The sequence below is a fragment of the Ciona intestinalis genome, chromosome 12, assembly GCF_000224145.3.
Source record: "Ciona intestinalis chromosome 12, KH, whole genome shotgun sequence".
NCBI classification, from domain to species: domain Eukaryota; kingdom Metazoa; phylum Chordata; class Ascidiacea; order Phlebobranchia; family Cionidae; genus Ciona; species Ciona intestinalis.
Window position 1 is genome coordinate 4,428,488 of NC_020177.2, and position 23,254 is coordinate 4,451,741.

General features: G+C 33.8%; 2 protein-coding genes across 2 annotated transcripts; both read right to left on the minus strand.

Moving 5' to 3' along the window:
- Positions 1-137: 137 nt before the first annotated feature.
- Positions 138-2,263, minus strand: LOC100187089. Its single transcript, XM_002131793.4, has 2 exons — positions 1,631-2,263; positions 138-1,273 (listed from the first exon to the last, which is right to left on the minus strand). The coding sequence occupies exons 1-2, from the start codon at positions 2,133-2,135 to the stop codon at positions 1,188-1,190; spliced, it is 591 nt and encodes a 196-aa protein (XP_002131829.1). The 5' UTR covers positions 2,136-2,263; the 3' UTR covers positions 138-1,187.
- Positions 2,264-2,813: 550 nt separating this feature from the next.
- On the minus strand, positions 2,814-22,979 carry LOC100175369 (ubiquitin carboxyl-terminal hydrolase 32). Its single transcript, XM_018814525.2, has 32 exons — positions 22,733-22,979; positions 22,338-22,465; positions 21,502-21,607; positions 21,030-21,151; positions 20,418-20,580; positions 19,437-19,568; positions 17,638-17,745; positions 17,086-17,288; positions 16,605-16,765; positions 14,943-15,033; positions 14,614-14,758; positions 14,060-14,199; positions 13,443-13,546; positions 13,015-13,120; positions 12,415-12,529; positions 11,491-11,630; positions 11,258-11,339; positions 10,708-10,782; positions 10,188-10,343; positions 9,770-9,861; positions 9,268-9,441; positions 8,650-8,824; positions 8,101-8,252; positions 7,168-7,658; positions 6,930-7,008; positions 6,661-6,851; positions 6,168-6,378; positions 5,510-5,701; positions 5,035-5,161; positions 4,640-4,917; positions 4,115-4,213; positions 2,814-3,908 (listed from the first exon to the last, which is right to left on the minus strand). Exons 1-32 carry the CDS (start codon positions 22,788-22,790, stop codon positions 3,738-3,740), a joined length of 4,767 nt encoding a protein of 1,588 aa, XP_018670070.1. The 5' UTR covers positions 22,791-22,979; the 3' UTR covers positions 2,814-3,737.
- Positions 22,980-23,254: the final 275 nt, after the last annotated feature.

Consider the following 23,254-nt stretch of genomic DNA (forward strand, 5'->3'; position numbering starts at 1 on the left):
TATACATTTGTCCATACTGCACCCAAAAGATGAAATGTTGTACACTCTACATGAAACTTACCATTCTCTTGTTTCCCCTCAGTTCAGAGCATTAATAAAAACTGATCTCGAAAAGATATATAAAAAATGATGTAATAACACTAATAGTTAACATTTATTTTGTGTATTTTTACTTCATCTAACACCACACAATGTACATTAACACTACAATGAAGAATCAATATGAAAACTGTGGCATGAAATGAATGGAAAGAAAATGCGTTTTGTGAAAATGAAGATATGAAATGAGCATTTGGTGGTATATGCCACGCTTGGTACAAAAATGTGTACAATGCCATGGTATGTTAAGAGTATATTAAGATAGTTATTAGTTACATCACATTACTAATAAAGGATAGTGTAAATTCAGTAAACAATTCCACAAGCACAGTACAAAATAAATGAAGAATTATTCAACATATGCACAAAAATACTAATACATACTACGTTTACTATAATAAGAATCATATGGTTTGAATAAGAAGTTTACCATACTGTTTTTGTGTGTTTGTAAGAAAAAGATTGACTCGAAGTATTGGTGCAAGTTAAAACAGTAAACAAATTTGGTAACAATTTTAGGATAAGTACATTTTAAATGTACCAGCCATTTAATTAATAGATTCTAAAGTATAAAGTTGATGTATGAAAAATTACCTGACATTACAACCATATATGAATATATATTGCAGTCATTACTATAAAATTAGGAACACAGTATTTATTCACAGTGAAAATTAACCAACACTTTAATACAGGAACACAGTGGCTCAGTCGCAAGTTAATGTTATGGTGTTTGCCACGTTATTCTAGACATTAAAGGTGTCACCGCACCAATGCACACAGGGTAAAAAATATATATATTTTATGTTTTTGTTTTGTAAATTTGCTGAAGATAAGCATCTATTCATTTGGTTGAAACTTGAAACATTACAATATGATTTATGTTTATCAATTATAATTACACTTGTTATAACTTCAGAATATATGTACTAAAGTATTTAAAATGGCAATTGGGTCATAATATAAAAGTGAAGTTGAATTGTAAAGATTGCATTCTATGTAACTGTTATGTAACCAATACTATATTTACGTAACAATCACAAATAAAAAACTGCATTTTAACTTGATTGTGATGTCATAATGACCGTTCAAAACTGAAAACTTGATCTGGAAAAATTTCCAAAAGAGTTTTTCCCAAGACTTGGCCCACTAGCTCCTCCTAGTGTGGAAGAATCTACAGAAAAAAAATATATATATTTAGTGAAAATCACTTTGGCAAACTACTGTCTGTTTAGCCTTATATTCATGTTCAGATTTCAGGCACAACTTTTTTACATTAAACAACTTTTTTACATTTAACTTATATATATACCAGGTTCAATACTTAATATTTTTTTTGTGTGAGTGTGGTTTGGGCGGAACACAAGCAGGCACAAGGTGTATGATGTATAAAATTGAACACCCAGGTTATCATGACTGTCTGTGCCACGCAAAGATCAATATTGGCCCCCGGTTGTTAATGAATTACTCAGAGTTCTGATATTTCACCTGTAATTTAAATCAAAACTTTTTACACGACAGCATGCAATACCTGTATATGTGAACTGCGTCGCGATCTTTTGGGGTTTTCCCCACTTTGTACTTTGGGAAGTAGAAGACGGCATTTCGAAGTCAAACTCATCATCGTCAGAATTCTGCATTGGGCTGGCACTTGTGACAGAGTTGGGGTATGGAGCACTTTTCAACCAAGATGCTTTGCCCGGATTCAAGTTCTCTGAAGAAATTGTTTGATTTTGCTTGGCTGGGTGAGATGCAGATGTTTTATATCGAGAATAAAACGAATTTCCACTTTGGAAAGTGTCCTTTTTATTAACACCAGGCAATGTTGTGCTGAATTGTGGGGTTGGCTTAACAGAGACGTTTTTTTTAATACTCCACACGCTGTCTAAATCCAGCCCATGCAGCGAGCTCTTGGTATTAGAGCTTTTTGACCCAAATTCACGAGACCATTGTTGTGGTAATGTTTCTCGTTTCGCAGGAGCGACGTAACGGAACTTTTTAACATCTTGCGTTGAAGAAACGTCATGCTGCTTCATCCTGCATCAAACTAACGACTTACAGCAGCCACTAATGTACGTTTGACGATTAAGACACCAATTTAAACAATTAATATCTGCACCTTAAACACGAAACAATAAAACGTTATCGTAAATACATACACTAGCTCTAACTCTTTGTCATACATAAGTTGATCAAACACTTGGCTACATTTTGTATTGTTTCAATTCAGCCTTTTGTTTTCCAATGTAATATGACACGAAGCACTTAACCAAATCAACATTGAAAAACAATATTGTTTTGGCAAATTTAGTTTTCGTATCTCAAAAACAAACTTATGATATTTCTATCCTTATGTATTTAGACTTCTATGTTTAAAGATGTAAATGTCAAGAAACGCCTTATTATACCTAATAGAACAAGAAAAATAGAATGAAAAAGTGTCCCGTCTTCCCCCTCCTTATATATTTCCCACACAAATTACTTACATTTCACAAATCAAAGAGTTTAAAACAACGGTCTATGCTATATGGGAGTCGTAAGAATGCGGTCATATAATTCTTTAATGCTTAAAGTGTCCTATCTCCCCCCACCCAAAAAAACATAGACTTTAAAATTAACAGATAGATACTCAGTGCGCCATAGCTCTCTATCGGACTACTTGCAATTAAAATTGGGATATGCGAAAATAACCACGGCAAAGAACGTCGAAGTAGTCGAGACTTTTGCAAAGCACGTATTTATTTCCTTCCAAGCAAGTGGTAATGAAACGGTTTATGCATAGAACAATAACTATGAAGTAGACGTATAAAATTAAGGAGGAATTATCGCGTAAAACTAAATAAAAACTGATAAAAGAAAAAGATTGTTTCATACTTTTGCTACCACAAGTCCAACTGTTAATGCATATTTAATTAGTAATCTGAGTTATATGCAAACATAATGTTTAATATAGGACTTCACACATAATTCAAGACCATGTGAAATAAATAAAATCTCAAAAAATGTAATCTTAATGGTAACACATTGTAATGTATAACACAATATTAATAAAGAAGAAAAAATCACCAGTTGCATTCAGTTCTTTAAGTCTAAGTGAAATTATCATCATATTATGCCCAAGAAAATCCTCGTAAAGTAAGTCATAATTCCCTTAGATACTTTGCTTAGTTCGCATGAAAAAGTTACACAATATTCTGCATACACGGTGTAAAAAAACAAGATTTTTTGGCTTCAGTGACAGCATAGATGTGCTGACAATTGCAGGGTTCAAGGAAATGGCACAAGCTTGCCATGGGTTAAAAAAAGTTTAAGTGTGTCCAGAAATTTGCATCTAAACTTTACATGCGCAAAGCTACAAAAAAAACAAGTAATTCTGGATAATGAAATCTGAAAAAGCCTGCAAAAAGCATGTACCGCAAAAACAGTCTTTTTTGAAGCCGGGTGTTTTGTCTTTCAGTGCTGCGAGTCACAGTATTTTACACTTTTCTAGCTATTGCTATTGAAATATTGTGCAACACTATTATCACGTTATGCATTCATAGAACTGAAAGTTAAACAAAACTAATCTGTCATGTGTAATAGATTATGCAATGACCATTTAACTGAAACTACACAGTTGAAGCAATTGCGCAATAATCCTACTGGATTACGCAATATTTCTTAAACTCTGAGTTATAGTCTTCATCCATGGAGGAAGTATCCATGGGTGTTCCTTCACCAGTCGAAGGCATAAAGTCATCATAATCAATACCTTGTCTTTCATAGAACAAAGTGTAAGCCGTTTCAACGCATATATTGTCAGCTGAAACCTGAAAAATTATGTATAGGTTTTAAAAAATGATAATAGGTAATAACACAATATGTAAATGTGAACCAAACACAAATTTTTAAGCTGAAAATTCTCATTTTTAAAAAAAGAACTAGTTTACTTCAAAAAATTGGTCAATAATATGTTTTTCTAGATATTTATCTCACTATGGATAGAATATAAACAAGTTTCATAGACCATACTTACCTCTTTACAGCTGCTGTCATTATAACAATACCACTTGTTGTTGACTTTGTTCTTTGCATATGCAATATAATGTCCACCACCAAGAATGCCAGAGTGACACTTAAAAGTAAGACAACATTATTATTATAAATGGGGAAAACAAACTAATAGAACATCCATTGACACTGGGCAAGAGTTAGAAAACACCTGTTCCCAGTAAGGTATTTAATTTAAGGCACTATTAAAAATCTAATCACTGTAGCAGGTGACACAACTAAAATAATTTGCTGCCAATTTGGGCTGAAACAGAACATCCATGTTATAATAACTGTTGTTGCCTCACCACACAAATATAAAGAAGTTAGGGTACGTTCATTTAAATAATGCAGGTTCTACACCAAAGCACACAAGGGTAATCTATCATTGTATGTGAATGTGTCATGAAACGTGCGGTGAGACAAAACACCCATAGTGTAACAACTGTAATTGCACACAAGGGTAGCTTGGATTTAAGTCAGAGTATTTGTCACTAAACAAACAACTCACCGAAACAGCATATAAATCATATAACGGTGGAGATTCTTCCCTGAAAGATGGTTTCCTTTTTCTCGCGGTTAACCCCGATTTTTTACCCTCCTCTGGGGCGGGGGAAGCCCCGTTTTCGACGGGTCCCGGGGTTACATGGGGTTCATCGGCTTCGAATGAGATATGAGGTTTAGGTTTGCTTGGTTTGGCATCAGGTGAAGATTTGGAGGTTATAATGCTTGTCTTTACAGGGTCTGAGTCTGTGATAGAAGAAGCTGTGACTTCAGAGGTCTCAATGTCTGTGAAAATAAAATGAATAAACAACATGGTATAAGTCTGACTGGATCGTCTAGCAATTTAGTTTTTAATACCAACATTTGGTAAAAACATTGTATAGACATTTACTGAGTGCTTACCAATATTTTCTTCATCACGTTTAGTCATGAAACTCGATGGGTCAAAATCGGTTTTGGGAAAATCAACAACTTTGTGAGATTTGATCCAACGACCGTTAACGAACTGAAACCTTTTCAAATGAATTATCTGAAAAAATAACGGAAAGTTTGTAGTGTATGTTTTGGTATTGTCAAAACAATAATTTATTAGGCAAATGCCTTTAAGTGTCTTACCCAATGACACATACACACAAGTAGCAAAGCTAAGCTTTGAACCTATTAACCTCTGGGCTACAGACAGCCATGCTAACCACTGTGCCAGACATTTATTACTAGACTAAAGTAATTGCTGTCAAGAGTCTTACTCAAGAATGCATACGCCCACACTAATAGCAGCGCTAAGTCTCAATCCCAATACCTCTGGGCAAAAAGCAGCCATACCGTCAAGGAGGTGCTAAAACATATTGTTTTAACAATTATTGTTACACGATTTTACCAGTGTAGGAGGAAGTCTCCATATATCAAGTTTCTTCTTTGCGAGTTGTCGTGTCTTACATTTACCACAATGATATAATTCATCCTTGCCTAGTTCCTCTTCAGTGGTAAAAGCACGTAGACAGTGGTTAAGATCGATACGTTGTTGCGCGCCACGATGGCCCTCCTCTACACTGGCGTCATCTTTTACTTCCTAACAATGGATGGGTATGGGTAAAGTTTAATTTTTATCTCATTTTCTGTAATTTTTAGTTAAATCTGGGGTGACATTGCTAAATTGCAATTAGTTTTACATAGTTGTCCAAGTTAAAATTATTAGTTTTAAAAGTAAAAAGCTTTTACCCTGCTGTAAGGTGTCTTTACAAACAAGCAGAGTCAAAATATACAATATTCACCACGTTAATGAAGTTCCCTATGTTTAATGATTATAAAATGAATCTTTAAAATGCCACCCAATATTTTTTAAATATAAACTGTATTTTAAGAATGCTTCCCAAGATTTAGATAAAAACAAAATACAATATTTAAAAACTACGACAGCTATCATTGTGGTCTGTTTTTTAAAAAAAGATTTTAGATAAAAATGTTTATATCATTATAAAAATCATGACACCCATAAATTTTGATGTTAAAAAACTATGACACTTATAACGACGAACCCTCTCAGCAGAAGGCTGGTATCTTAAATGAAGAGCCGTTGGATCCCAATCTATAGATATATGTCCAGATGTTTGTTGCCATGGATCATCTGAACAATCAATGATACATCCTGTACAGAATCGGAACCACGGACATTTGTTCCCGCATGACATACCAAACGCATCAACGCAACGTAGTAGGAAAGGATACTGTGATCCCATGCTGTCGTCACTGTGCGGATAAAATACTTTGGTTACGTTTTAGTTAAGTTTTTTTAACTGTGCAATGAAACTACATTGGATAAGAATGTGTTACGTTTTTACTACTGTGCACACAATTTTTTTGGCTATATGTCCTTACTTTTAGTGTAATCTTATGGGCTTGTCATTTGTTCTGTGACAAATTTACAGTTAACGCTTTATAATTTCCTAATTTTGATTTACGCATTTTTAGTTTTACACTTATCATAAAGAATTTTAAGCTGACACTTTTTGATTGACACATGTCACTCACCAATCTTGAGCATGATTGACAGCAGTGGCTTCCTGGGGTGGCAATGGGCTCACAAGACGGGACACCAACTTCCAAACTGCCGAATATAAATCCTTCTTGGGTCGACCTGGCACACAAGGTACAACAAGAGGAAGACCAAACAAACTTGGTCGATGTTTTTGAGATGAGAGGAAGTAGACGTCCGTGTGGAACTGAATATTTTGGAGAATTGATTAGTCCAGTGTTATATATGTGTCTGGGAATGCGCCGACAACGTCAAACCAACTTACAGTTTTCCTATGATATGCCACCACATAGCCTGCACACTGTGTTTGCATGTCTCCTGCTTCACAAAGTCGACGAGAAAAACTAAAAATCATTTATTTTTAAATAAAATATTTTTTAAACATTTTTTTATTTTTAAGGAGTTATTTAATTTGAAAATCCATGTTTAAAATAACATAACTTTGGTAAAAAATTTAAAACACTTTAGCATATTTTAAATACCATAAATGTACCAGTAGTTACCTTGTTCTTTTTGTTCCACTTATACCATCAACATTAAGACCTGATTCCGATTGGTTTTGGTTTTCGTTTTTATTACTGATATAAAAAGTAGAGTTTGAAGAACTGCTTGGTTCTTGCACTATTACTTCAGTGCTACACGTGCTATCAGTGTTGCCAGATTTGCTATCGGTGTTGTCTTGCTTAGGTTCAACTGCACTATTTACAAGGTTGCAGCTCGCGTTTTTATTTTCAATGTGCAACGCTGCGGGGTTGGTCACGCTCTGTTTGTTTGTTTCATGCACCAGTGACCCCACCCTTTTAATTGTCTGCGCAAACTCCATTCCGTTGACCTTTTGACCCCGTAGCGTATTTGGGGAATTACCCGCTGACCCAGTGCGGGATTCCCCATTGGGTGTTGCACGCACGATAGCTTTAACGGGGGGTGGGATCTCGTAGGCATAAATATTTCCAATCGATAAGGAACGGACTTTTAGATTGTCTTGAAGAAAACTCTGAAATAAATAAAAAATATATAAGTTTTATTATTATTGGATGATGCCGCAATCCTGGTCTAAATCCTAGAACACATTGCGTGACAATCTGCCGGACCTTACCCAGAAAAAAAGAATAGAAAGTTTAATCAGATTTTAGTTAATCTTCTAATTAGTAGTAAGCGAAAATAAGTTGCTTGCTTACCACAAGACCTTCATGCACCACAAGTGGTACGTGTACAATAAGTTAAAAAGCACCGAATTAGTTTTTCTTTCCCATAAAAACTTTTTCATTTTTCCCATAACATTTGTGAGAAGTTATGTTTCCGATAACTAATTAGTCGAAAATTTATGTATAAGTGTGGGATGAGCCAACTCTGTCATAAATCACATGCACTTTGTTGTGTACCAAAGTTGGACTTCACCCATATAGAATATAAACAGTTCACCCCCCAGCCCCCACCTTAATAGTAGCACCAAGCACTTCCGATAAAAGCACGGCTTCCATAGAAATCTTACATTTCTCTGCAAGATGCTTCCGAACTTCCACGAATGTGTCGTCCATGTTAAGACGGAGCCCGAACCTCACCGGGATTTCCCCGTCTAACCTGATCACTGCGGAATAAACATGTTTGTTGTAAAATAGACTTGAAATAATGTGGTACTAAATGTTATAGAAGAGGCTGTCTTGTGTTTTAGACTTTCCAACCTTTAAATTTGGTTTAAAGTTCAAGTTTTTCCTCAGTTTACTGAAAATACATTTTCCATACACAGACTGTGTTATTTTAGACACAAATGGGTTGGACTACTTAGGCTGTGTGTGAGGTTTCTATATTAGCCATTTACGGTTAACATAATATAAGCAGTACTTAGTATAAATTCGTATACTCTCTGCAACCCCTGGAGTTCGTAACGCTATATACCCCCAGTTTGGGAAGCAAACATATCCATATTTTACTCAAACAAAAAGGATTATTTTAAATGCCCACCTATTACATTTAACCAAGCTTACCTATTACATCAAGGTACATCGAGTTATCCATAGGTAGTGGTAGAGATAGAAACGTGAAAGGGTCAAATCTTGTACTGAATGCATTACAATGTAAACAGCGAACACGTGATCGGATTTGTCCATGAAATAAATCCACGATAATCGATTGGTTTCGTGCAAGATGGTTTTCCCATGCCTGGTGTAGAAGGATAGGATGGTAAATTAATACTAGATTATTTAGTGTGTTAGTTATCTCGGTTATAGGCTAAATATGACCACCTGGCTTTGTCCATAAACTTTATTAACAGAGAAAAATATGGACAACAAATGAAAACCAAGAAAACATGTTTTAAAATAAACTGAAGTAAATGAAAACCGTAGATGTTAAGTTTGTTAAAAATAAGTTTAAACTTAGAAAAAACGTTCCCAAAAAATGTTTACCATCATAAAAAGTAATCCAAAAAAACGATGTTTAAATTCGTACAAATTAATCGTCACCTCTCGAAAAACTTTAAAGTTACATTTAGAAAATATACTCTAAAAAAGATGTTGGTATTTAGAAAACGTAATCCAAAAAAAGTTGTTTATATTTAGAAAATGTGATAAAACAATGTATAAACTTATAGACGTGGTTATTACCTCTTGAGCGACTTCTTCATCAGGTCTTCCATCACTGTCCTTTAGTTCAACATATGGTTTGGTTTGTACACGGTTTAAATCTTCATGTAAACCGTCCAATAGGAAAGCTAGAAGCTCCTGGGAGTCGTGTTGCGAGAAACCGTTGAAGCGTGGCGCGTATTTGCTGATGGTCCACTGTCATGTAATAAAGATTACTAAATACCCAACAAATATCAACTTGGTAATGTAATAATGTAAGGGGTTGAACCAACTGACACAAAATACGCAGCAAACAGAAAAATAAATAAAAATACAGAGAAAAAAGTATGAACGTCTATAACCTATGTTTGCTCTTGTTACAGCTCATGTTTTATGTTGAATAAAGTGAAATTATACTGCTATAAATACATAGCACTAGCTGAGCTAATATACTACAAGAGCTAAACACCCTGAAGTGCCTCTTAAAAGCATACAAGACAGTAGAAACATAACAAATAAAACACTTGTTGATATTCCAACTTACCCTCAACTTTAATGGAGCAACTGTCTTACTTGCCCCACTCCATAACTCCTGTGTGAGGTCACAATATCTCTTTGCAATATGACCTTTCATACCTGGATATAGGTGTGTGTGTGAGTGTGAATATAGGGGTAATGAGTTTTAATTTGTTAACAAAATCTGGGGTGACATTGTTAAAATGCAGTTACTCATGGTAGTCAAACATAGGAAACCTCATTGATTAATGTGGTGAATGCAATATACTTTTGCTCTGCTTGTTTATAGACAACTAACAGCATAGTAAAAGCATTTAAAAAATACTTTGTGTGCATTAAGTGTAAAAACACACCATATCTTGACAGTGAACATGAGGTGTAAAAATATTATTAAAAATATTATAAATTAAAATATCCGAATGTACACCATGTATGAATAATCTTACCTAATGGGTTCGTTCTATTGAGTTCAAACAGATGCTTGTTTTCCAAGAAATACTTAGTAAGAGGTCTTGTGTTGCTGATGCATTGGAGTCCTGAGTTCATGAAACAAGTGTTGCCCAGATTACTTAATCCTGAAGCACCAGCAACAACTGGCATCACTGTAAATACATAAGATTGTCATGAAGTTTTATTGGTTCTAGTCTGTCCGGCACCATGACTTAGTTGTTAGATGTTTGCATGAAGTTCAATGCTCCACACTGATACCATATTGGTAGGCAGATACATACTCTGGCAAGACACTTAACAGCAATTGCTGCAAACCAGCGGTCTCTTGTGGAGTTGTGGGATGTCTAAATTGTCAGCCATACCCGAAAAACAACCACCCACAAAGTTGTATACACGGTAACTCGTATGTGGGCACTGTTGTTGTAAGAAACATTTGCTTCGAGTAAAATTAGCACCAAATGAATGCGTTTCACTAATTTAAATATGTACAGTAGAAAGATAGCAAGAGTTACTTACAGGGTTTTGTCTTTTGTTTATGATTCCTTGCTATCTGGGACAACTCTTCAGGCCAACTCATGTCAACATTACGAACTAAAGAAAAACATCAAGAAAAATATCATTGGTAACTCAGCAGGATGTGGTTTGAAACTTTAAAGAAAGCACATTTTGAGTGTGATAAGACATTTTATCTCTTGAGACGCCTTTTAATCTCAAAATGACACAAATTAATAAATATGGCAGTTTTATCAAAAGTAAAATTATCATTAGTAACTTATTGGTAGCATGGTTTGAAACTTTAAAGAAAGCACTTTAAGTGTAATGAAACATTTTATCTTTTAATCACTACCAGGTACACCTGATTCCCAGAATATATGGTTTCAATCGCTCTAAATAACCACTGGCCACACTTTCACTTATCTTGACCTAAGCAACATGTTCAAACCAAATTTTAAATTGTTGAACATTCAGGTCTTAGTTGGCTTTAAAATAGTCTAGTAGTGTGGGCGTGGTGAAAGTAAAAATATTTATTGTGTAAATTTTTTTGCTTTAATAATCCACTTCTTACCTTCAAGAAGAAATTGAGCGTTATTTGTTAAGCTGAGAGCTTCCATCTTTACAGAATCATCTTCTAATAATGTAGCGTTGTTCTGGAAGTAGGCAAATGTTAATTCCTAAGTTAAATTAAAAAATAATTCTGTAGTTTTTCACACTTTTGTGACACCCAGGGCTCCTCTACATTTGAATAAAACAATACTGTTATATGATGAAAAAATCGAAAATTTGAAACTTTGATATTACCTCATCTAACAAATGCCACAACCTCATACTGTCCAGTGGTATCCGTAACCTTAGCGATAAAAACTGTGCCACTTGCCCCACTGTGTGGCGTTTACTGAAAGTAGCACGATGTGTGATTTGGCGCTTGGGAGTTGAACCACCTATATAATATATGTGTAAAAATCTCAGCCATGCAATAGACCTCACCCATGCAGAATAGAACATACATATATAGTAGGATGGGGGAAGATGGGACACCTTTAGCACAGAATATCTAAATACCCTGATTGTGTTTTAAACAATTAACAATGGTCTATGGGAGTCGTGAAGATACGGTTTTATAATTCTTTGAATATTCTTTGTTTACTACTAAATAGGACGAGAAAATAGAATGAAAAGGTATCCCATCTTCCCCCACCCTACTATACAGTATATGGGTAATGAGCCAACTTTGACTTAAATCTCAGGTCTTATAGTGTGCCATGCTGTAGGACCTCACCCATGTAGAATAGTATTTATACAGTATGCAGGTAATAAGCAACTGTGGACTGAAATCTCATGCCCTATAGCAGGTCATGCTGTGACTTCACTCCATAGAGTATATGAGCAGTGCAAGGTTTTTGAGTTAGTAACATGCTGTAGGACCTCACCCATGTAGAATAGTATTTATACAGTATGCAGGTAATAAGCAACTGTGGACTGAAATCTCATGCCCTATAGCAGGTCATGCTGTGACTTCACTCCATAGAGTATATGAGCAGTGCAAGGTTTTTGAGTTACAATGGCCCAAAAGATGTACACATTCATTAAATGTACACCTAAACCTATTATCCCTTCATTAGATACTAGACTCTTATTATTAATAAGCTGTTATAGGTGTCAAAAATATAAATATGTGACCAGAAAAAACAAAACAAAACCATTTTTTACAGTCACCAAACTAACCTGTGACGTAGTTAAGTGATTGCTTAAGCATCCCAAAAGCAGTGTTGCCAACACTAGAAAGTGGTGCATTGCTAGGAAAGGCTACCTGGGATAATTGTTGCATAGATGACGGCATCTGGAAATAAAATGGAATCACTGCAGTAGAAAATTATAAAGTTTTATGACATTGAACAAAATATGCAAAATTATACTGTAGCAGAAATGGCTTGCCACGCTGTTGGGCCTCAGTTACATAGAATATATGATGAGTGGAAGTTATTTCAAGTTACAATAGTTCATCTTCATATAGTTCATTTGGAGTAATATGACAACCAAATCTTAGGTCCCATGGAATGCCAGGTTGTAGGACTTCCCCCGGATAAAATAGAATGTATATATACTGTAATAGAGTAATAGGCCAACTCTGGTCTAAATGTCAGATCCGATAGTGTACAAGGCTGTAGGACCTCACCCATATCCCAAAAACATAATATAATATGTTGAAGCATTAGGCTAACACTGGTCTAAACGTTAGACCCCATAGTGTGCCACACTATATGACCTCACCCATATAAAAGTATAACATCCACCATAACAGTCACTACAACACATACAACATACCTGGTGCCTGAGGAGTAACACATTAAGTCGATGAAGTTCGATCCAACATTTCTCGTCCTTATTTGGAGCTGGGACAATACGAGGTAAGCTGGGGGAACCCCCATACCTAAGGGTTAAAAACACCCATATTAAAATGTTTTTTTATCTAATTTTTAAACACTGGCAGGTGTAGCGTCATGTCAGCACAGTTTTTAAAAACAAGACACAATATGTTTTGTCAATATTACCTGAGTTTTATACCTTAAAACAGCTTGCTGCTTGGTCTATATACAAACAAGCAGAGCCAAAGTATATTGCATTCACCACACCAATCATGAGGTTCCCTATGTTTGACAACTATGAGTGTAACTGCATTTTCAACCCAGAATCAACTTTAGCCCATAAAACATGATGTCTATTTTAGTGTTGCCAGATAGCTATCCACTCACCAGTGGTGTAATGCTTTCCAAACTTGAGCTGGCAACACTATAAAGTCTTGTCCTTCAACTAAACCCTCCTTTAGCCTTCCTCCTTCATCTGTCAGTGTTGCCACCTGGAAATGTTTAATATGGAATCAAAGAATGTAACTTTTTTATTTATACTTGTGCTGCAGGACAACGAAAGTCGATATAACACGGTGTTCTGTTTCATACACCCAGTGCCCGCTTATGAATTGTCAAATTGTTAGTAACATTTTGTCTGTAGGACTGAAAATTTGGACAACCTATTAGTGATGGCTTGTTGGTAGCAGCATCAAGCATTGAACCCATTATCCTTTGGTTACGATGCAAGCACCTAACCACTGAGTCACGGTACTTATACAAGCTCCTTTACAACAATAACTTAAACAGGGTATAGTGCTGTAGTGTAGGATGGGAAACGTTAGCAACTAAATCCTATATTTTCTTATTCTCTTTTAAACAATCAACAATGCTCTTTTAGATTAAAAAGATAAGGTTTTATAACAATTTAAATGTTCTTTGTTAACTACGAAATGGGACAAAAAAAAATAATAAAAACATGTCCTATCTTACCCAACCCTAATATATACCTAATTTCATCTTACCTTACTCTCCTCAAGAAGTATATCCGAGTTATTAATAGGCCCAGGTGAGGTGTTGGGGGTCGTGGGTGTTGTTTTGGAAACACGCTGAGCTTTCCCTGCGTGTTTTGTATGCCGGTTCTTGCTTGGTTTTTCACCACCAGCTGTGAGTATAAGATATTGCATTAAGCTGTCCAGTTAGGTCAATGGTACATTTGTACAGTGGTGCAGTTGGGGGAGGTTTTCCGGAGTTGCAACCAAAAAATGGCACAATGAAATTAAAAACATAATTTTCCCCCTTTTTTGTTTGAATCACTGCACTCAGCCTAAGATAATAGTAGAACATACACAATCAATACGTTGGCAAATTTGGACAAAAGTAAGGGTAAACACGTGTGTGCGCATGGCTAAAGTTGGAGAAGCTGGATTCAAGGCTCATATAAGAGGGTGGCAATCAGTTAGCAAAAACAGTAGGATCCATGAGGATACATTGAAATAGAATATTCTTTGTTTAACTGCCAAATGGTTTATTAAAACAGAATAAAACGTGGTCTTTCCCAACCCTACACTATACTTACTAAGTACATGTTGCATGGTCTCAGTTGCCTCATGCGCGGAGGCGACCGTATCAGAAGAAGTTGATGAAGTCTCTCCACTTAACCTTCCGTTGCTATAGTAACCACTCTCTAACACAGGACTCTCCAGTTTCCCATTCAGTACAGGCTGTATGTGTGGTAAAGGGTTTATTACATAACATAGTATCTGGTAAAGTTAGGAGTAAAAATGAGGTATAATAGGGTTTTCTACATAAAATATATATTTGTGTGTTAAACTTAATGTCAAGAAATATTTATACCATGATATAGCATGTGTTAGAAGTTTCCAATAACATATTGAACAAACTCACATCATACTCCGTATGTAACTTCCATTGTCGCCACCATTTCCCTGAAGCTACATACCAAGTTTCACCCGCAATTAATTCACTCTGGCTTGCCCTGTGTGGAAAACATGACTTTAATAATAATTCAATAAAACTTATATTCGTTCAGCATTAAAATTGATAAAAATATTACATAACAATGAAAGGAAATTTGAAGTTTAGATAAAAGGTTTTTAATATAAAGATAGATGATATTTAAATTCAATAAAACTTGCACTTGTTTTGCATTTAAAAAAAAATATGAAAAATCGTGTAAATAACAATGAATTAAAAATTAATGGTTATAAATCTTGAAATAGATGATATTTTAACTTTTTTCTCAACATCACGCGCACACAAAGCATTTGCTTGAAAAAGAATTTTAAAATGTGTATAAAATGTTATCAATAGTTGTATAGGCTATTTATATGTCTGGTATGGCTTTGTCGCATGTGTGGTTAGGTACTTGCATTAGAATGCCACGCTGTAGGACCTCACCAACATGGAATAAAATATCTTTTATAATAATATATATTTAATCACTATCCACAGTAGACACTGTGTGCTGCAAAGTTGGTTGAATTTAAAACCTTGGTATTTAAGACTCTGATTCACTACTTCGAATTTTAGATTAATGAAATAAACTTAACCAATTTCTTTCTATTGTGGCCAATATAGTAACACACAAAGCACAAGTATGACACTACAATAGCTTTTTATGTATCATGAATAATGTAAGAAGCAATTAACCTCATGATGTTAAACTTGAGAATCAATAAAAGAAAGTTAAGGTTTAACAAACTGAATACAAGGTCCATAGGCCACTGTTTAACTTAATATTATTTTAACCTGCTTTATTTTAACGCATAAGGATATTTAATGCTTAAACCTACGCGCGGTGGAAATCTTGGCATAATTCATACAGTGTGCTGGGAATTGGCGCAGTTAGTTAAGCTTCTACGCAAGACACTCGTGTTTACGCAAGACATAACTTATAAGTGGATACAATGGGTATCTGGTGCAACCAGTACGTAACAGACTAAATAATTCAAGTCCAATCAATAGTGGTAATTTATAAGTTTTGCCTAAATGGTTTTGGGTGAATAAAAATATTGGGTTAATTTATACAGTGTGTTGGGAATTGGCGCAGTAAGTTAAGCTTCTAAGGTAATTATATTGCAACAGTGGTGCAAAATTTCATGGACTGTTAGACACACACACCCATATGCACTGAACCTGGGGTGGTTGGCAGGCCTACCCTGGATTTTTCTCGCTTTATTTAGAGGTAAACATTACAACCAAGAAGGTACATTTGTTTTATAGGAATACTGGCAATTTAAAAAGATTGGTTTCTGTAACATAACTTTTCTCTTTAAAAAGGGTAGCAAAGACTATATTATTTAAACAAAGAAGAGAAGGGAATCAACAGAAAGACCACAGTCGTTAAAACACACTATGAATAAAACAGTGCCAAGTAAAAAGCTTAATTATTGCACCCTATACACACTGTATGTATACCTGTATGATGTTCCAATACATATATATGAGCCATGAAAAACATTTGCATTTCAAACACACTGTATGTATGGTGTTCTAATACATATATGGTCAATACAAAGTTTCATCCTATATACACACAGCACCCACCTTTGCATCCAACCTCTTATAATAACCCCTTCCTCAGTGGGTGAAGTGGGACGTAGACCAAGTACAATGTGACATATCTCCACTACTATGTTAAGCAAGCTGATCGGTAATGGGTCTTTTAAACTCCACATTTGGTATTCTTCAAGAGTTATCTCACCAGTCTGTATTAAAGTCAAGTTCAGAGTAGCTAAGTATGTGGGGCATAGGGTCTATCTATTCCTTGTTTTAATGGGATATTTTAACACTATTTTAGAAAATCCGAACAATATAACTCAAACTTAATATTTGACTGAATGATAAAGTGGTAAAAGTTATTGTATTAAAAAATACCCCATAAGTAAGAATGAGTACCAGTACTTTAAGACATACTGCATAAATCAATTTGAACTGTAACTGGGACTTAACCTGTTGGTGTGAATAACAGACTTAAATATATATTAGGATATTTTGAAAATATTTAATTCTAAAAATTAGAACTCACATCTGCGTTGGAGTGGCAGAGAATATGAGAAACTATTTCCGACACAGCATCACTGTCCTCACTTATATTCTCAAGTTTTTTGCTGGCAGCACTGCCCTTTATAGCATTCACTTTCTGCACCTCAAGTAAACCAAGTGCCATGGCTTTTAACTCGTTGCTGTTGAGTTTGCCGTCCTGGTCTGTGTCGAAGACTTTGTAGCAAACTGGAATGTATATGTTAGTGGTTAGAAGTGTGAATGGCATTAATTTAGATAAAATACAAAGGTGTCGGGTGTATAAATAAAGTCAGACAAAGAACAGATTGCTGCCAATATGTATAAAGGATGTTAGAGATTTGACATATTTTGGAAAAATGGACCGAATTGAATGCAATAAATGGAGAAAAAATGCAACTTATTCATTCTCGATTGGCAGCGCAAAAACAGTTGTTATTTTTTGACCCATTTGAATGACAAATCTATTTTTTCAAGAAAATTTAATAAAATCCAACTTTATTTTAAGAAAATTTAACATAAAACAAATTCCAATTTTTAATAATATTTCAAGTCTTACATTTCTGTCGTTCGGCAAATGGTCCACGACAGCAAGCAGATACTCCACATGATATTTCCTTGAAATCAATATGGCCATCTCTATTCTCATCAAAAGCATTGAACAAACCTATGATTAGATTTAATTTAGAGACAGACAATCCCATAATCTTGTACAATATAATGTTCCATAGATCAGAATTAATGATTGTGGTCAGAAGACTCAGAAATTGACCTGTATTATCATGTGTAATAATTCAATCGATGTGTATAATGAACTGATATTCTGAGACATACCCTAGATACATATGTATATAGGCCATGTATGTATACTTGTATGTCCATCAACCTATAGTGATAATAATTGAATGTAGATATAGTTTATTTGTATAATGATACTACCTGTCAAATACCCACTATAGATAAGTTATTTTAACGTGTGTGTTTAAAAGTGTGCTTTTTGTATGAATTATGCAAGTTCTATAACTAAATACATATTATTAAGTGTTGTTATACATATATATATATATATATACATATATTTAAAGCTATGAAGATACTGTTATATAATAACATTAATATTCCTAGTTTACTACCAAATGAGATTATAAAAAAATGAAAAACCTGGACATTCTTACTCTAACCTAATATATATAGTGTTTAAACTTCACAAATTTTTCATTTTTTTCAATATTATTAATTTTATTTGACAAACTTGTGTTTAAGATTAAATATTAACTACCGGGTGTTGAAGTAACACAGATAAGTTTTACATTGTCATTGAAGCAGCAAGGGTATGTCAATCAGTAAACACTCGTGTTTACGCAAGACATAACTTAGAAGTGGATATAGTAGGGTATCTGGTGCAACCAGTACGTAACAGACTAAATAATTCAAGTCCAACCAAAAGTGGTAATTTATAAGTTTTGCCTAAATGGTTCTTCTTAAATAACAGACTAACGATGCAATTTAGGAAAAACATCTATCTCCAATACAATGATTGATTGAACCTGATTTTTGTCGGTTACTTTTTCTAGCAACAGGTGCTTATTATATTTCTTCACACAAGAATTGTTCAACCCCATGAGCACAAGATCAGGGTAAGATTCAAATAATTAATTACAACTTACAAGTGGATAGGTGACGATTAAGCGGGTTGACAAGTATCTACCAAGTAACAAACATTACGACATATGTGTTATTGCATATGAGCCAGCTAAGTGGTTTAAATTTAATAATTTATGAAGACTGTTTTATATTTAGTGGGCCAACATAGATAAAACATGATTTAAATTTAAAATAAATAGAGAAAAGTAAAAGTAAATACATTACTATCATGAAATAGCATTAACAGTTGCATAAGGTATTTAGAATATGAAAATGTCGTATCAAATTACAAATTACAGGCAAGCTAAGGAAATTAGGTCCGTCACTTAAACAGATTATCAATATATATATATATCAGATGTTATTTAAAACCCTACAAGTATGAAAATATACACATATACATAGGCAACATAGCGATGTCTAATGATATCCCGGACATCCTAATATTTAAATTAATGACATCATATAATTAAGTTGCATATAATTAAGAAAACTTACCTGATCTAAATAAATTAGAAAATTAACAAACTACTTTACGACAGTAAACCTTAAATAAACGAAATAACAATTAATATTTTTCTGTTTTACCACTTCTTTAAAAAAGTAAACTTTTATGAAACTGAATAACAATTGATATTTTTCTTTGATATAAAATGAAATATAACTAATGGTCCCCACATAAACTAAACATGACATATAACTAACAAACCCCACCTTCTATCAAACACTGTGGTAATGGTGGTGATACATAGGAAGTGAAAGTTGTCAAGTCAAATCTACCAGTCTTGGATTGAGACTTTAGCATCCAGTATTGCTTTTCCAATTCAGTTATATCTGGCTCTTCCACTGTGAAGAATAACAAAGTTTGTTATTATATATAATATAACCATAGAATAGTTGCTTCAATTTTTAAGTTATTACATTTTTTTGCATATTTTGCCAATAAATAAATAAGAGACATAATAGATAGAAAAATTTTCTGATTTTTCCTAGTTGTAAAAATGTAAGGTTAACTATATATATATACATATTATATTACAACTATATATATATTCATTTTGTTATTGAAAGCAGTTAATTTACATATATATATATACATATACATATATATATAACCATAGAATAAGAGTATACAGGTAAACAGTGGGTGTAAGTTTAGGATATGATTACTGTTATGGTGTCTGTGACTCAGTAAATATTATGAGATGAAGAGTATACGATTTCATTGGAAAAGGTCCTAAGGCTACATCATGTCTGTAAATAACTGTGTGATTTTGGCTAACAGGGTGGCCAAGCTATAGTAACATTTATAGCTTTATAAATAGTTTGTTACATGTATTTTGTAACAGTTTATATACTGATGGCACCTTTAAATACCTTGAGGCAAAACATAAACAGAAAAAACTTTCTAAGGTCATTTTATGACTATAAATAAAAATCTATAATGTATAGGTCTATCTATGTGCCATCTATTGGGCAAAGTATTATAAACATTCACTACTCCAGTGTAAGCGATGGTTCTAACATAAAATTACTTTTTAATGTATGGCTGCATAATATGGAAATATGTTTTTACGTTTTAGTATGAAAGGGCAATAGTCCAACTCTTTGTTAAATCTTAGGTCCCATGGTATATAATTACATACTACGTTATAGAACCCCACCCACATAGAATATGAACAACAACATACTTACAATGTGTTACACCAGCAAGAGTCTGATAAAAGTTTGGCATCTCTGTGTTGTTGGTTAAGCTGACTGTGACCCCACTAGAGTTCACCAACCATCTCGTAACTGATGTGGTGTTGGGGTAATCTAGGACCCATGTGCGGAACAAGTCATAAGTTACGTTGTCATTCTGTGGGTGAAAGGGTAAAGGTTAGAGACTTATGAGTAATGGTCCAACGGGTTGGCAGGGTCAGAGTTATATGCACCAAACTGGAGGTAGTCGGGCATAGCTTGAAATTTTCTACACTACATTAATAAGTGAGTATTTACAAGCAATTTTGTTTCATTTAAACAACTATCTCTGACTTCTTTACATTTATAAAAGTTCCGGATGGTCCGGGTTCAATAATTAAAATTACAATAGGACATTGTTGCAAAGGGGAATATTTAAATTAACTATTAATGAACTTTGGATTTGTTGCTAGTATAACCATGTGACTATTTATCCATTTCTACTCTAGTCAAAAAGTACAATCAAATTTTACTTTGTTACTGTTTTTAAAAAGATAGGACCATTTTTTTAGTTACATTTTATGAATATGGCATAGTTAAAAACTCAGCCTAAACTTTTTACGTTACCATTTTGAACAGAGAAAGTGCTTCATGGGGTAGAGCCGTCTTCTCACAAGCGGACACCATGGAAGACATACTTGTGCTTGTTACGCAAGAACCACGCTCGTCAGAATATACAGCGTATGTTACTTAACATAAGATATTCATGATCAATATTGTAAAGTTGATACTTTGATTATATTAAAGCATAAACAAAGCTGACAAAGAGTAATGTAATGTTAATAAATAATTTACTGCACTGTATACAGACATTTAACACAATATTTAGCATACATATCACATTGTTAAAGTCTAAATACTACAGTTTTGCATAAATTTTGAATTTGGTAATATTAATGACAAAACCACACCTATTTTCTCTGGCAGCAATTTACACCAAATGGTATAGCGAAAAGCACATTGCTCGACAAAGACATGGAAATGGGATACAACATGCTAAAGGGGTTGGACCATATCTCCTGAATAAATATTAACTTACATTTTAATCTTTCTTCCTGCCTACCACGAGTTAAAAGAACCAAAGTGACCAACAGATCACGAAAAGACATCCCTCTGCTGTTGCTTGACATCACATTAAAAATTCGCTGAAAAAATTTACAAAAACTTAGATTATGGGAATGTATTATAAATATGATATATATATTATATACATGATTCAAAATTTTTGCTAACAAATGGAAAATTTACACCAAAAGTTATGTTTAGTTGCTATTACCAGGCATATTTAAGGAGATTTTTATATAAATATTATATATAGATTATTTTTTATTCGTGCCAAGGATCAAGCTTATAAAGATTTTTGCATTGTTTTTACTTTTGAAAATTTAGCCTTATCACTTTTTGTACTTATAAATAATTCACTTTTATTTTACACCACACTGCTAATGAGGTGACAGTACATTATTTAAAATGGTAAACTACCTAGATAGATACGCTCAGAACATGATACTACGGATGTACAATAAAGAGCAAGGAATTGGGAAAATTTAAACCATCATTTATTCAAATCTAAATTTAGTATGCCTATTCTTAAAACATGGATTTTATAACATTTTTAGTAAATTCCACATGTTTATAAAAGAATACCATCTTATTTGCCCAAGGTTTGCAGCAGTTTAAACGTTTTACAAAGTATTTATTTGCAGTTTACAACAAATGTAAGTTGTTTAACTTGTACAATATACCAAAGGGGTGCGAATCGGGATAATAAATGCAATTATTCCATTATACAGTTAACAATAATAAACATAACAGCTGTGTGTTATACACTGCACTACAGAAGTAATGGGAAAACATCAAACATTCAACACTAACCTGAGATAATTTAGTTGGAACATTTTCACCAAGTACATCTCTTACGAAAACAGCTTCCCTCATTATACCGGCATACCCACACGAACGTTTGTACGCTTCTTGAAGCCTTTGCAGCTCAATAGAGGTAACTGAAACATAACATTTAGAAACGTATTACAAACGGAAAAGCCAAAATCAATATGCAGAATTTTACATCTAGTTTTATTAGTTTAAATACAGGTGTCTCACGGAAACTATTAATTCTCTCTGACCATATTTTTAATAATTGGTGTTTGTGTATAGTTTCAGCAGTTATTGTAAAAACCTTTGAATGGTAGATATGAATTATTTCAAGGTTGCAAATCATACTAGTGTTCAATACATTACTCACAAATTTCAAATACAAAGTTACTTACCTCGTTTTGAAGCTTCATCATAAGATAATATGGAAGCCCTTGACTCCTTTGCACCCATATTTAGAGTATTAGCTTCTCAATGAAGTAAAATTGTTTAATATTTGTAGAAGATGGAAAATTGAAGATTTGAATATTTTATCTCATTCTTAAATGAGAGATTATCCTTGAGTTGATAAATTCAGATTCATTATCAAAATGACAAATTTTGCCCTACAGTTTATAAAGTCTGTAAAATACAACTAATTTTACTATTTGTAATACGTATTTTAACATGTGGGCTGCCGGGTAGGCAAAAATAGACTAGAGCTTTTGCATGTTAGTTTTGATGATAACACAACATGTTGTGTGTGCATGGCTGCATGCTATTATATAGATACTCAATTTAAATACACGTTAAATGCGCATATAACTTTGCCCCGTTAACACATTTTGCAAGCAGAATTAAGTCAACTAACAGTTCTGTTTTAAAAATTATTACGTCAATTTAAATAGAACAGTATTGTAAAACGAAAAATGTTCGTG

Coding starts and splice junctions, on each gene's coding strand:
- LOC100187089 (XM_002131793.4), bottom strand. CDS start 2,135: ATGAAGCAGCATGACGTTTCTTCAACGCAAGATGTTAAAAAGTTCCGT. Junction 1,274..1,630: donor GACGCAGTTCACATATACAG/GTATTGCATGCT, acceptor TTTTTTCTGTAG/ATTCTTCCACACTAGGAGGA.
- LOC100175369 (XM_018814525.2), bottom strand. CDS start 22,790: ATGGGTGCAAAGGAGTCAAGGGCTTCCATATTATCTTATGATGAAGCT. Junction 21,152..21,501: donor GCAGGAAGAAAGATTAAAAT/GTAAGTTAATAT, acceptor TCTTATGTTAAG/TAACATACGCTGTATATTCT. Junction 14,759..14,942: donor AGTTACATACGGAGTATGAT/GTGAGTTTGTTC, acceptor CCACACATACAG/CCTGTACTGAATGGGAAACT.